Below are 15,620 nucleotides of genomic sequence, written 5' to 3'. Positions count from 1 at the left end.
CTGCTAGAAAATATGGTGGAACTGAGGTAAATATTGTTAATCAAATGCCATAATAAGTCATGGTGAAGGAACGTTGAGTTTTTAGGCTTCGAGAGATTAAATGAAAAAAAAAAAGTAGTTTGAAGAGGAGGAGAGCTTTAGCTATTGGCTTTCAAATGTGACTAGATAAGGCAAGCTAGCTGTGTTTGAATAACACCCTGTGTTGCTATCCCTGCAGATAACATACTCCACCTGCTGCCAGCACATCACAGAATCAAGCTTATCGCTGATTAGATCCGCTGAAGGTAATTCTAAAGTGTCTTTTTGCTGGCTTTTTTTTATTATTATTCTGTTTTGCTTTCTCATCACCCTAATACATTTCATTGTTAGTAGGGGTGTCCTCTATAAGTTTCTGTAGTTCTAACTCTGTTAATCTTCATGGTTACCCATTCCCTTTCTTCTGCAACCAACAATCAGTTCCCTTTCTTCTGTAAATGATCATTGATTCTTCTTTTTCATACCGACAGCTAACCCATACTTTTTTGCCTGTGAAGATTTGGAAGGATTTTTAGAGGCGTGTAAGCATTACCCAGCCCCACTTTATGAATGAGGAGAGGCGCGCGGCTGTGTGACACCTTGCCAGCATCCCCTGGCTGAAGGCGGGGATGCAGATCTGTCAGATCTGGATGCCTGATTTCATGGGAGCGCTGCTCCCTCAGGGCGGGAACCGCGCAGGGGCGGCCCCTCGCTGCCGCGGCGGCTGTTTCCCGACCGGCGGGGAAAGCTTCGGCAGAGCCCGGCCTTGAGGGCACGGCGCCGGGCGGGGCGGTGCCACGGCCATTATGGCGGCAGGGTGCCGGTAACGGCTCCTAACGGCCCTGCCCGGCCGTTAAAACCGTCGCTCCGCGCTCAGTTCCGCGTTTGGCTCCGTCTCTGGCCGTGGGGCTGGCTGAGGGGCGGTGGCGGCGGGAGCCGGCGGGAGCCGGCGGGAGGAGGAGCCGCGTCCCTTCAGCTGCGGTTGCTTACACGGCGCGGGGGGCTGTGGCCGGTAGCTTACGCCCGAGCTGCTTCAGGAAGCCTTAGGCGGGTAAAAGCAACTACTAAAGTCTAAAGCACCAGGTGGTGACATCGTTTTGTTCGTTTGGGCAAGTTAATTGTGTAGTTGTTAAAGTGTTTTTTTTTCCCTCACCCAAATGCTTCAATGAAACAGTTTCTTTTCTAAGCAAATGAGTCCCGTTTCCTTCATGAGGGTTTTTTGCGTTGAGAAGTCATAGTTTTTCTGTACAAAAAGGTATTTTGTTCTCCAGATTTTCGAGTGTTTTGCTCAAGATTGCTTATTCTACATATTAAGCATGCTAGTGTTCTTTAGCTGACAGTATAGTGCTTTTATAGGATGCTGTTTGCAAATGGAGTGTGGAGAAAATACTGCCCCAAGAAAAAATTTTTCTACTTGAAAAGAATCCTTGGGTGTTTTCCTCAGAAATGCTGATGACCGTGTGTCAGATGATCTCCAGGCTTAGGCCTCCTGCTTCCAAATTAGCTTTCATCAGGTGAGCTTTGGAGTTGGCAAGTAGCCTTAGGAAGCAGAGGGTCTGGCAGGATGCTTTTCTGAGGAATTAGGGTCTGCAGTCTCCACGGCCACAAGCTAAGATGGGTTTCAAAGCCAAACAAAAATATGTCCTTATAAAAACAAACCAATGAATTAATATAATAGAACTTGGTGATTTCTAAGTGTTGATACTGTAGCCAAAGTCTCTTGTCAACATTATTCTTATGCTTTAGATTTAAATTGGCTTGAGAAGATTGTTGGAGAGAGACAGACTAAAAGAAAGTTTTCTTTACTTAGAGATTGTTATAGAAAGATGACATCTTGGACCTTACCCCGATGAATGAGCTTCTTGCGAGGAGGAGTTTTATAGCAGCTCACTAATCGTGTGTTGGAAACAACAGAGACAAATAAGGATCTGTCCAATATGAATATCAGGATGGGGAGAGATGCAGGGTTATCTGCCTAAATGCTATTAACTTGTGAAATGAATAAGATCAGATTCCTGATTATTTAGGTACTGTTTTTCTTTTCTTTTTTTTTTTTCCTCTCTATTTGATGTATCATGTTTATAACGTGAAGCCCTGAGCAAATGTTTCGTGGTTTTATGGACTTTAGAGTATGAGACACAATTGCAATGTTGATGATAACAGTAAAAGCCTAGAATAACTCCAGAGTGTCTTAATTCTAGATTTACAGTTGGTAGCAGAGTTTCTCTTCATTTTAACCATGCATTTTGAATGAAGAGCTCAAACTGGTTCCGCCTTTGAAGCGTATCATAGAGCTTCAATGAACTAGAAGGTAGAATTAGGGATTTAGTAGTAGTCTGCTTTTTGGTATAAGATTTGTGTCAGTGATTTTGAAAGTATAATCCTCTTTACATTTTGTTCTTTCTTTGGCTTATATTGTCTAAAAAGTGCAGTTTTCTGCTCTGCATTCCATAATCTGTTGAAACTGTAAGAAAGGTGAATGAATTCCTGTTGTTTGTTTTGATTTTTGGAAACTTAAAGGGTTGTTTGTAAACAGAAATGATGCCTAAGTTTCATAGAAGTTAGGCTAAAAAAAAAAAATTTGGAACAATTATCTGACAATTCTGGGACAAGGATCTTGACTGGATGCCAGTTCAAGTGATGATATAGAAGATACAGAAAGAAGTTTCTATTTAAAATCCTTCTGAGGGGGGGAAAAAATCTTCTTTATAATATGGTGTGGTAGGGTAATTAATAATAACTTAATTTCAAATTAAGTCTTGATTATTCAATCATTGCTTTTTTTTTTTTAGCAGGTAAGTCTTCTATGGTCAAGAATCCGTGTGTGCGTTTCTTTATTTTTAAGAAAAGCTTTCATTTACTTGAAATGAATTAACATTTTTGTAGTTATGATAAACTTTAACTGAAATACACCTGTGTCTAAATTCACGATGTGTGAATAGCCCCACCTCCATTAGCTTCAAAATACTGACTGGCTGAGCTAACATGGAACTGTGGCAGTTCACGCTCGTACTTTGTCAGCTTTCTTTCTATCAGTGTCTTGTTTAACTGGGACGTGATATAGAGTTTTTTTTTTAATTTTAAAAACTTGATAAAAATAAACAGAAATGCTGACTACTGTTTTTCTAAGGTAGATGCATTAAGAATTATTTTACTTTTTCTTTTACTTAGGGCCCAGAGATGGATTCGTTGGAAAGGTCAACAATTAGAAGTGAGCAAAAATCCAGGTAACTAGTGTTGCAGAGGCTATTCTGCAAAAACTGTTAATGAAAATCTGAAAACATAATGGAAATACATTATTGAAAGTCAGATATGAGAACAACATCATACTTGACAACTTGAAGTGATCTTCAAAAACTAGTTTTTCCTCTAACCATGTGCTTCATATTTGCTTAATTTGTTCTTAGGGCATGAATAACATGCTTGCTGAGTAGAAGTAATTTGTGTTGAATGTAGCAGGAAGACAAGGGGATTATCAACAACACTTTCTTTGTAGGCTTTAGCTACAAGCATTACCATTATCAACAGGTTTATTAATTTCTTTGCCTGAGGCCATTTCAAGTTAAATGTTTCAGTTTTAGCTAGATAGTTTCAGGTGAATGTGAAATAAGAGGTATTGAAGAACTGTGATGCTGGATTAACAGTAATTAACTGTAAAGGTAGGTTTGAAAGTCAAGGGAATGTTGAGGTTTTTTATTACTGAAATCCTTGTGTATCTACAGTGACTTCTCTGTGTGATTTAAATGTCTTTACGCATCTTTGTAATGTAATGGTGTAAAGAATAATTGGTGAGGAAACATCAGTTCTTTTACACTGGCTTGGTGCCAAAATACATATTTGGAATAAGGGCTTAAATGTAATTATTTTGTATAAGCATCAGGATTATTACTGAAACACAGCCAGACTCTCATGGTAGTTTCTTGTGCTGTCTTGTTCAATGAATATGGGATACTCTCAAAAGTGCATTTGGCTGTAACCTGTGGATAGTAGCATCAGAACAGGGGGCTAGATAAACCCTTGGTCTGTACAAGCATGACTGTTCTTATGTTTGTGTGTCCTAAAGTGAGAATAAGTGGGAATAAATACACTGCTTTTTTTTTCCAGATAAAACCAAGTTTTGTTTGAAATAGTAGAACCTTCCCATTTGTAATAGTTCTAATTACTTTCTGTCTCGTGCATTAAATAAATGATCGGGCAGTCCTTTGACTGCTTTTTCAAAATTTCATTTGAAATAGTGTTTGGCTAGCCCAGTGAACTGAAAATTGGTAGTCAACCACTTTGGATCTCAAAAGTGTTAGTGATTTAAAGTTGCTGTCATCTTATGGCTCTTATTATGCATGTTAACATGGGGGGAAAAGTCCATTTTAGCTTTGGGGAGGATTGTTAACTGCTGCCATCCTTCTGCACAGAGAAGGAGGACTCATTTCCTTCTGGGTGTTTAGTATTTTGCACAAGTGTTAATATCTCATACAGACTTCTTGAGTGACAGAAAATCTTCAGACAAGTTAGAAGTAGAAAATGTACTAAACTGCAGAAAATGATCTGTGTTCTTTGTTTTCTTCTTTTGAGAAAATTCTTAAAAAGCCTGATAAGAAAGCAGCCTCGGGACCTTCTTCTTGTAATTGGAACTGGAGTAAGTGCTGCTGTCGCACCAGGAATCCCAGCGCTGTGCTCCTGGAGAAGCTGCATTGAGGCTGTAATTGAAGCAGCTGAACAGTTGGAGGTGCTGCATCCAGGAGATGTTGCTGAATTTCGTAAAAAAGTGATCAAAGATAGAGACCTGCTTGTGGTTGCACATGATCTCATCAGGAAAATGTCACCAGTGAGTGTGTTTATAACACATGCTGACTTCTGGAATTATTATACATTTTTACTTTGTTACCAACTAAAATTTTTGCCTCTTTGCCAAAACTCAAATTTTACTGTTTAAAATTGAAATTTTGCTCATACTCATAAAGTACACTGAACATGTGGAGAGGCTTAAAAAAAAACACACAAAAAAACTATTTTAGTGCAAGTAAGCTTTCATCATAATTAATGCAAGCAAGAGTCTTGACTATTAAATATTCTACATAATGTTGCCTGCCACTGAAAGAGGAACTTAGAGCTCTGCTTGCTAAAGGTAGTGAGACTGTGAAAATACAGGTAGACTTTGACCCCACTGATAGCTTTAGATCACACAAACTGAACTGCTGTAGCTCACGCTTCACTGAAGTCAGTCCATACATGCCCGGTTTCTCAGCCTTTGATTCTAGGCCCCAGAGATTTTCAAATTGTGCATTAATAGGTTTGCCAAGTCTTCGCCAATTAGTGACATACACATACAATCAGAGTGATGTAAATACTGCTAAGTTGTAGGATGTGCTCAATGTTCTGTAGCAGGTGGTGAGGGTTACAAGCTTCTCTACAGGTGAAGTATAATAGTAACCTCTCCCTTTTGGGAGGAGCCTGTTAGGCTTTGCAGCAGATTTAATGATTAAGAAATTCTTTTACAATTAGGAAGCAAAAATATAAACAAAACCACAAAACAATCCACACCCTCTAGTAGTATATCACAAACTTCTAATCTAGGGAATAATAATTTTAGTACACTAACTGATCTTCAAAGCAGTAAAAGTATGTTGAGAAAGGTGAGGTTTCCATGTAGGTAGGGCAGTAACTGCTTGAGGCTTAGACATTTGTTCTGTGCTTATTGAATAAGAAGTCTGTATATTTTATAGAATTGATATGTGGTCGTGTCTGTCCCAGCAGGTACTCTGGGCAAATGTCACCTGTGCTTTTAGGACAGCAGACCTTCATGTTTTTTTTTTTTTTTACAGTGAGGATTTAACTGTAACAAAACAATTTGGTTTTACTGTACCTACCTCACAAGCTTCCTTGAGCAAACTACAGTATTACTTTAAGTGGTATAAAGTGGAGATTATTTCTGATTTTTTTTTGTTCATTCAGACATTTATGCTTTATATACTGTGTGAGTTCCTAGGTTATTACACCTATTTCTCTTTTAAAGAAATGCTTTGGCATTAAGTAAATATGGGTTTTCTGTTAGAGGTATTTATAATGTCACATGTCATACTTATGAAGTGTTCATATTTTTTTTCTTTCTTCAGCGTACTGGGGATACAAAGCCCAACTTCTTCCAGGATTGCTTAATGGAGGTGTTTGATAACTTAGAACAACACATTCAGAACCCTGTTGTTCTGCAATCAATCCTGAGACTAATGGAGAGAGGCACAATGGTTCTGACTACAAATTATGACAATTTACTTGAAATATTTGGTCATCAACAGGGAAAACCTATGGAGTCTTTGGACTTGAAAGATAAGGATAAGGTATGACTTAAAAGAGAAGGCAGCTCTTAGTCTTCATCGACAGATTGTTTTACTGTGTAAAGTCTGTTAAGGCTAAAACTTCTTAATTGTTAAAGTATACTTATAAGTTAACAGCTGATGCACTGACATTTATTTTCAGTGTGTTTATTCTGAATAATCTGATAACAGTTCACCAAATGACATTTCAGCGGCACATTTATTAACCACTCCCTATATTCCCTGGAAAATTAAAAACTGGTAAAACTTTCATGAAATAATTGTAACAATCACAAGATTTCACCTAGCTGGTAATTTGCTTTTCATGTATTTTCTGTCAGCATTGCTGGAATTTGCTTGTTGGTTGAATGCTTGTTTGGACTGAAAAGCTGCAATCATCTTCAGTATCAGCAATCACCTCCTTGTAATTTAAAACAAGCTTAGTAATTAAACTCTTGCTGCAGAAAAATGCAGAAATTACTTCTGCTTTAAGTGGTTTTATATGTTAGGACAGCTGTATATTTCTTGCAGTATTTCACTATAGTAGATGCAATGTTTAATTTTCTTTAGGTTCTTCAGTGGGCAAGAGGTCATATAAAATATGGAGTTCTTCATATTCATGGCTTGTATACGGATCCTTGTGGAATGGTGCTAGATCCTTCAGGATATAAAGATGTTACTCAAGATCCTGAAGTCATGGTTTGTGTGATCTTTTAAAATTCTTACTGTGTGTTTCCAAACTATTTTGTTTTTGTCCCTTCATACACATTACCTTAGCCTATATGTTCCAACAAAACCCTAGCTTAAATAATTGGGACACAGAAAAATGACATTATTCAGAAAGCCAGTTATGTTCCTAGGGCAATGTATGCCCCTGTATACTGCTTCTTTGCAAGTCACAATTAAAAACCCCAGTTGTATGTCATAGTTCTAAAGCTCTTTGAATTTATCTTAAGGAAGAACACCAGACCTAGAATGTTAGACACCATTGCAAATGTTAAACACCATTGCAATGATTCTTTACTATCTGATTGCTTGGGTTCATTTTTTAGGGGCATAAGCTATAACTAGCTCCAGATCTTGGATCCTTAATGTTGTGTTACATGTTTGGAGAAATCAAACATTTGGTAAAGAATATTAATTTTCCTTACTTAGTGATTGACCTATCAGGAGTCTAATATTCTATAATCATTATTCTTTCTGTTTAAAATGTCCTTACTGGAAATATTTACATGTACTTAATTTTCTATGGTAACTTTTAATTTTGAAGATATATTTTTTTGTAGAAACAGTGCTTATGAAATGTCAGTTTGCCGCAATCCTAAAATATATGCTTAATTCAGTTCAGTAGTGATGGATGCTCTGCTTCTCCTTTTATGCCTGATGCATTTTAAAAGCTCTTACTTTGATCTTTTGACTGTCAAAGTAAATGTAGCTCTTCTGTTTTTATATTTCTGAACAGGAAGTTCTTCAAAATTTGTATCAAACAAAGTCTTTTTTGTTTCTGGGCTGTGGAGAGACTCTACGTGATCAGATATTCCAAGCTCTCTTTCTTTATACTTTAAAGAATAAGGTGGATTTAGAACATTATATGCTGGTGCTTAAAGAAAATGAAGACCACTTTTTTAAGCTCCAGGCAGATATGCTTCTGCATGGGATAAAAGTAGTATCTTATGGGGACTGCTTTAAACAATTCCCAGAGTATGTACAAGATCTGACTGCTCAAATCTGCAAGCACAGAAGTCCAGGTAATGTATTCTCTTAATTCAGAAAATTTAGAGTAGGTACATAGCAGGATGCTGTATCTGAACAGTTAGGAGTTGGGCTGAAATGATGACTGTGGGTCGCTAGCACTAGGCCTGTGGAACATCTCCATTTATTATTGACTTGTAGAACTGAAACACATGCCAAAATTGTAACCACATTTATTTGTGTAAGTTCCTTGGATTCTTTAAAATTTAATTCTGAATTTGTCTTTTTGTAGTATTTGGTTAAGATACTCACTCTTATGTTTATTTATTTATTGGTCTGGACTATTCTGGTATATTGAGTATTATATAAAATGTGTCATGATAGTAAAAGAGAATTAAAAAAAATATATAATAATTGGTGGGATAAACTGAGCCAAAATTCATGATTAAGCTTAAAGTGGGAAACTAAATCAGAAAAGGATGTAAACAGTATACCCAGTAGCATTTAGCTTAACACAGTTAGGACTGTGTTAGAGTACCTGAGTGTAAGGATAGTCTTTTGTGAAAGAAAAGTAGGAGCTGTGGAATAAAACTCCACTTTTTGACAGTAAATGACGTTCTGTAGAGTGCATTTTATGCTAGCATGGGAAATAATTCAATACCTTGGCAGAAGGTAACAGTTGTGAATGGACAAGATAAGTTTTACCAAGTAGATCCTTTTACCCACTTTTTTTTCCCCCTTGCATCTGTGGTCTCTCAACTCTTAAAATCTCTTAGCCATAACAATAGAAAGCCTTTAGTATAAAGTAGTAGAAAAAGAACAGTTTGAAGGAAAGGAGAGAGATTTCTTTAACGTTTTCCAAACAAGGACAGTTCTACTATGGCTCATTCAGAGAGCTGGGGAAAATAACCTTGGGAAGATTCTCACTTCAAAAATCTTATCATGTCAGTGAAACTGCTTTGTCTACAGTTATTGCAAAGTGGTGCATAGCAGGTATCTTGCCCTTGTTCTCTACAAAAGAAGATCACAGGTAAATGCCAAAATTATGTAATTGTTTCTGTAAGTGGGTTAATAGTCCATTTAGACTGGCTTAGATTTTTCTGACCATGAAAGCTAGAAAATATAGCATCTAGATTTTGGAAGGTCTGTCTGCAGTGCAGACACTGGAAAATACATTGGGGTAGAATGTCAGACACTGAAATAGCCTCAGCCTACTAGTTTTTTTTGGTCTTTGCCATACTAATGTTGATTGTTACGAATATACTTTCATAGTCTGAGAAGCATCTAGAGCATGTTGAATCCAGACTATCCAATATATTGCACAGGGTGGGAAATATATTTAACTGAACTTTAAATATGAAATAAAAAGGGTGATTCTTGTTGGAAATGACTGCAAGATCAGACCATAATGCTGCCCTTTTCATTCAGTGGGATTACTGATTGGCATACTACTTCAAGAAGAGGGACCTCTGACTTCTAAATCTTGTTGTTCTTATTTACAAGTCAGGATCCCAAAGAAAACTGATTTCAGATGTGGGTAACTGCTCTCTGTGGTACCCAACTGCCAGGTTTTATTATTTTCACATTTGCTTTATAACAGACATTGACATTATATTATTTTGTTATTGTTTCTGGGCTTACCCTGCAGGGAACTCTTTTCTTACCCCTACTCATGAACTTTCAGTGATTTCTTACTGCCCATAAAAGTACTTCTTCCATTTTTTTGTTTTAAAACTGGTGCTCATATGCAAAATCTATTTTTAAAAATAGCACAAGAAGCCTGTCAGGCTATATGAAAGAAATATAACTTTGGTATTTTGGGGCCTTACCTTAAAGGTGCAATAACTGGATGCTAACTTGTGCTGTTGCTGTCTCTCACCCTTCTCTAGATGCTGACTGAGTGGACAGCACAACGCTGTTGGGTAAACAATGTTCTTATTTTCACAAAGTTTCATTATCTACCAGAGATACAAAAATAAGTCTGTAACTTACAAAGTAATCAAATGACAATTGTGCAATTCTCTGATTTAACTGTAAAAATCTACTTAACAGATTCTTTCTCTTCTTTCCATATAGTAGCATGTAACTGCTGGGTGTCATCAGTCAGTAAAATGACAAACTCCAGCAAACATATATCAAAAATATTAGCGCTGATTAAATTAAGACATTAACATCCATGACTTTTGGCTTAAATTTCCAAACATAGATTCTCTCTTTTTAAAGAAGACATTTATGTAAGGTATGTAATACTAAAGGTGAATTTTTGAAGTGTTGTACAATTATCTTTGTGATCCTTTGCGAAAATGGATCACAGGAAGTTCTGCACCAACATGCGAAAGAACTTCATGGTAAGGGTGATGGAGCACTGGAACAGGCTGCCCAGGGAGGTTGTGGAGTCTCCTTCTCTGGAGATACTCAAGGCCCATCTGGATGCCTACCTGGGCAGCCTGCTCTAGGGAACCTGCTTTGGCAGGGGGTAAGGACTTGATGATCTCTTGAGGTCCCTTCCAACCCCTACAATTCTGTGATTCTGTGATCCTTCTGAAGCAGAGCAATAATACACTTTTTTTGTATAAAATAGCAAGGTATCCCTTTGAAGCAACACTTCAACTTAAAAACATAGCACTTCTAAGATCTTTGTGCTGCTGCAGCAAATGTCAGGATTACAATGGATCAGAATTGTATAGAAGTATCACTTCTTTATTGTATGTTAAGGGTCTTCTGCATTGCAGGAGATTAAAAACCCCACTCTTCCACAATCAAAAAGTATGCAAGGTCCAAGATACTTATGGGCAGGTGTAATAACAGATTAATTTTGGAATTTGATTTTAAGCATATCTGTCTTTGAGATGAAATCATAAATCCCCCTTTTCAGGAAAGCACAACCAGGCACCAATGGAGAAGAAACCAGATCAACTTAATGCAGTTCAACTTAATAAGTTACTAAGGAGCTTTTAGTTACCACCTTCCTTACAAGTAAATTTAGCACCTGTTACACTTGCATTTTGGAATATATACCAAGTTAAAATTTCCTAATACAGCTCTGCAAAGTAAAAATTCAAAACTAGTTTTAGGTGATAGATGTCATAATTTTGAGGGCCTTTCCCTTCCATTCATTTTTACTGTTCACCTTTCCTGTTTCTGCTTCAGCAGTAGCTCATATCAAAGACTTTTTTTGAATAAGAGATCCAGACTTTTTACAGAAGCTTCTTGCCTGTGAACTCCATAGGCATTATCACACAAAACCAGAAAACTCATTTTCTTCAAAAGGCAGCTGTATAGTTAGCTAGTTACTGTTTTATATCTTAGTACCACAGCTCAGTGTTGGGAGAAGCCTCAGGGTCACTGAATTGCTGCAGATGTTTACTAGGTGTTAGAATCCAAATACAAGACCCTTAGTGGATCAGTATTGTGTTTTAATATTTAGTGCTTGTAAAAAAAAAAAAAAAACCACAACATATATATTTATGCACATATACAAAACATGTATGTAGCACGATTAAAATACTTTTTACTGTTTTTCTTTCCCTCTCTTTCCACAGGAACTTCATGTGTGGACAGTGCTAAAAGGAAATTAGGAGAAAATGGTACTGACTCTCCCAAGAGAATCAAGCAATCAGATAATGGTATACCCACTATTGAATGAGAAGGGAGAAAAACACAAAACCCAAAGGTTTTTAACAGCAGATGTCTTATTTCTGCATTGAAGGTTTTGAGCTAAGTATTTCCATGGTTTCAAGTGGAATAAAAATTGTGTATCTATCTTAACATTTTCTTTTCTAGGGATGTAAATGTGTGATGCGTATGAAATTTTGAGAGTAATATTAGTCGCTCTGCAGGCACTTCTGTACTGCTGAAACTGTATCTGTAAGGTCATTTAGAAGCATATAGATACAAGTTTTACCTGCCTGTTCTTGAAGTCAGATGGACCAAGTTCTTAACATTTTGGCCTGAGTATGGTGATCTGAACCACAATGGAGGTGCTGTTCATATTTGTTACTAACTGTTGGCATACCATGAAACTACCTGTTAGTTGCCTTTAAAATGAAGGATTTCTTAAAATTCTTTTTATCAGCTGATCTGCAATTAGGCTGCAGGAGGTTGATCTCTTCGGGGGGGTCTGTCAGTACAAGTTTGCAAGATTCAGACCTCTAAGCTGCTTTGAGCAGGAAATGTTTGCATTTATGGAACCTACATCACAGTAACTTCCCTATTTTACGCTTTTAGCACAAGCATTCCTTTTCATTTGTCAGTCTACTAAGGCATGAGTTTACAGGGAGGGAAATAAAGCAAGAAAAATACAGTGGCATGCGTGGGGGCTTACTGACCCTTTTGCAGTATATTTCCACGGAAATACTCTAGTGGTTGTTTAAACAGTAGAGTATGCTGCCAGTTATCTCAGCAGATAATGGACAGTCTTAATGCAGTGGAAATAAAACAGGGTAGTATCTAATTATGTATCTGACATTTTCTAGTGTGTAACTTTGTCAGTTAAACTACTCAAATGACTAAAGTTAGGCAGTACATTCATTTCTTTCCTGAGGTACTTCAAGGTCACTTCACCTTGCACTAAATTGTTCCAGCACTAGACTGACAGAATTACTGCTTCAGTTGTTAACACTGCTGATCTTCTGGAATTTTCTAGTCAGCTGCCTCTCACCTCAGTGTCTGCAGGAGAGCATATTCAGGGTCATTCTTGTGCTGATACGAGCCCACCTGTATCTGGGGGTCCTGGAGGTTGCTTCAAGCAGGTTTCTCTGAGGTTCCTTGTGGAGCTGATCTGTAATGCCTTGTGAGAGCACATAGCACAAATGAGGTTGTATGGGGAAGTGAAAGTGATAGGGCTGGGTCCACACCGTTTGTGGTAAATGGAGTTAAATCCAGCTGGAGGCCAGTCACCAGCAGTGTCCCCCAGCGCTCAGTAATGGGGTAAGTTCTCTTCAGTATCTTTATCAATGATCTGGACAAAGGGATTGAGTGCACTGTCAGTAAGCTTGCAGTGTTGATCTGCTCAAGGGTAGGAGGGCTTTGCAGAGAGATCTGGATAGGCTGGACCGATGGGCCGAAGCCAACTGCATGAGGTTCAACAAGGCTAAGTGCTGGGTCCTGCACCTGGGGCACAACCTCATGCAGTGCTACAGGCTGGGGGAAGAGTGGTTGGCTGGAAAGCTGCCTGGCAGAAAGGGACCTGGGGGTATTGGTCGATAGCTGGCTGAACATGAGCTAGCAGCATGCTCAGGTGGTCAAGGCCAACGGCATCCTGGCTTTTATCAGGAATAGTGTAGCCAGCAGGACCAGGGAGGTGATCATCCCCTTGTACTCTGAAGTACATGTACAATGTACTCATGAAGCTGCACCTCAAATACTGTGTTCCGTTTTGGGCCCCTCACTACAAGAAGGACATCAAGGTCCTGGAGCATGCCCAGAGAAGGGCTATGAAGCTGGTGCAGGGCTGGGAACACAGGTCCTGTGGGGAGCGGCTGAGGGAACTGGGGTGGTTTAGTCTGGAGACGAGAAGGCTCAAGGGGGACCTTATTGCTCTCTACTGCTACCTGAAAGGAGGCTGTAGTGAGATGGTGATTGGCCTCTTTGACTGAGAAGCGATAGGCCTCAAGTTGTGCCAGTGGAGGCCTAGGGTTGATATTAGGAAAAACTTCTTCACTGGAAGCATTGTGAAGCATTGGAAAAGGCTGCCCAAGGAAGTGGTTGAGTCACCATCACTGGAGGTATTTAAAAGAGGTAGATGTGGTGCTTAGGACTATGGGTTAGTGGTAGACTTGGCAGTGCTATGTTAACGGTTGGCCTTGATGATCTTAAAGGTCTTTTCCAACCTCAATGATTATATGGAAAACAACTTCTGCATGTTCTGTAATACGTTTACAAAATGAAAAGCTTGAAACTAAGACACATGCTTCTTTTTAGACTAATCACTGCTGAGATGGTTAGAGTTCTTTTGGTGGGGGATGTCCTTGTCCCTGTTCTGAAGTAGGCAAATGAAAGTTCTGAAGATACTTTGCATAGAAAAGCAATCTAAACAATACATGTGCATCCCTCCTCCTATCTCAGATGAAAATACTCTATATTTAGAAACCATACTTAAGAATTCTATCATACACTAAAACCCAAAGAACCCAACTACCAGTTCTCATGTTTTCAGATGTTTTTTTAAAGTTAAAGTAAAACCAGCCTAAAAGGTGGCCAAATGCATCTCTTCCCTTTGAGACATTGCATTTCTGCACACATCACTTCTGAAAATTGTCTTTTAGCATTGTGTACCATTACTGGTAAGACTAACCTATGGAACTTGCCTCTCCAATCAGCATGACTGGGTAGTTTCAATGGTTAGGCATGCTCTTTGGACTATGATGTATCAGATTAGAACACTTAAACTGATGAGTCAAACTGCAGCATAATTTACAGATAAATAGTCAGTCCTTAAGAGGTCAGTTTAAGCTGTACCCTAAAGTCATGTAGCACTTTATCCTGTGCCTCAAATTAGATCCACATTTAAAAAACCATATTCCCTCCCTCTTGTGAGGATCAACTTGCAACTAAACGTTGGTGATTCTTCGGTTTTGTAGACACTGGTAACTTGTACAACAGCCTTTCCTTACTCAAGTGCTTTGCGTTTGGATCTGGAAAAGCAGATAAGTAATTAATGGGTTATTTTGTGGGTTATACCCCTATCATGTAACTGTCATCCATTTACATTTTAGCCACTGTATGGACAGGGTTGTCTTAAAGCTACCTCAGGGTTTAAAACAGTCAAAAAGGACAGAACGTGCAGTCTGTTGCATTTGATTTGAGTTATGTGAAAGAGTAACTTTTTTAAAGCCTCATTGAAATTACTACCTGAGTACAGTGAAGAAATTAACCCTACAACGGGACATGTTAAATGTTTGCTGAGTCTACTCTAGATGGTTCTTTTTGTACTTTTTTTTTAAATGGGTCTAAGATCTTTACTGACTGAAACAGTCTTGTTGACCATTTATTATCCTGTTTTGTTTATGCTGTATAATAAAGTTGATAGGACATCTAATACATGCTCTAATATTTAAAATCAACCAGGCCAGTCTTGTATAGTAGCTAATCTATGTAGCTTTTACCTTTCTTTACATGTTGTTTAGTTCTTTACTGTATTTTTCCTATTTCAACCCCCTGTTCTGCATAAATGGTTAAAACCCCAAGCTTATGTATTTGCAATATACAGATGGATGTGGATCAAAAATCTCTGAAAAACACCAGCAGTTGCTCTTCTGTTCATCCTTCACACCAATAAAAGCACTGCCATGCTTGTTAATAGACGTTTAAATAAGGATTACAAACTTATGGATTATGGTCAGAGTAAATCATTTTATTTAACGGAGTGTAGCAGCAACATTAACTATTCGATAAACATTTCTCTACAGTTAAATGTGTCCACTTAAGTCACTGAAATGCTTTCCATAGGAACACGCTATCTAACGCTCACATAGGTCATTCCTTCCTTATGCAGAAACCTCAACTTTCCAGCGTTCAATTGTGTGCAACAAGCACTGTAGAAGCAAGACATTACAAGGTATAAGTGTGTAATAAGCATGGTGGACTACAGGAAGTTAGTATATG

General features: G+C 38.2%; 1 protein-coding gene across 2 annotated transcripts; it reads left to right on the top strand.

Annotated features, from left to right (window-relative positions):
* The first annotated feature begins 330 nt into the window (after positions 1-330).
* Positions 331-15,323, top strand: FAM118A (family with sequence similarity 118 member A). 2 transcript variants are annotated; one of them, XM_013184690.3, is made up of 8 exons: positions 338-1,098; positions 3,187-3,242; positions 4,585-4,837; positions 6,126-6,347; positions 6,894-7,022; positions 7,786-8,071; positions 9,905-9,937; positions 11,558-15,323. In XM_013184690.3, exons 2-7 carry the CDS (start codon positions 3,196-3,198, stop codon positions 9,913-9,915), a joined length of 948 nt encoding a protein of 315 aa, XP_013040144.1. In that variant the 5' UTR covers positions 338-1,098; positions 3,187-3,195; the 3' UTR covers positions 9,916-9,937; positions 11,558-15,323. The 2 variants fall into 2 exon arrangements, with proteins under 2 accessions (XP_013040143.1, XP_013040144.1); XM_013184689.3 differs by lacking the exon at positions 9,905-9,937 and having other exon boundaries at positions 331-1,098.
* Positions 15,324-15,620: the final 297 nt, after the last annotated feature.

This window comes from Anser cygnoides, chromosome 1, assembly GCF_040182565.1.
Source record: "Anser cygnoides isolate HZ-2024a breed goose chromosome 1, Taihu_goose_T2T_genome, whole genome shotgun sequence".
In the NCBI taxonomy this organism is placed as follows: Eukaryota; Metazoa; Chordata; class Aves; order Anseriformes; family Anatidae; genus Anser; species Anser cygnoides.
This window is presented reverse-complemented; position numbering and strand designations above follow the sequence as displayed.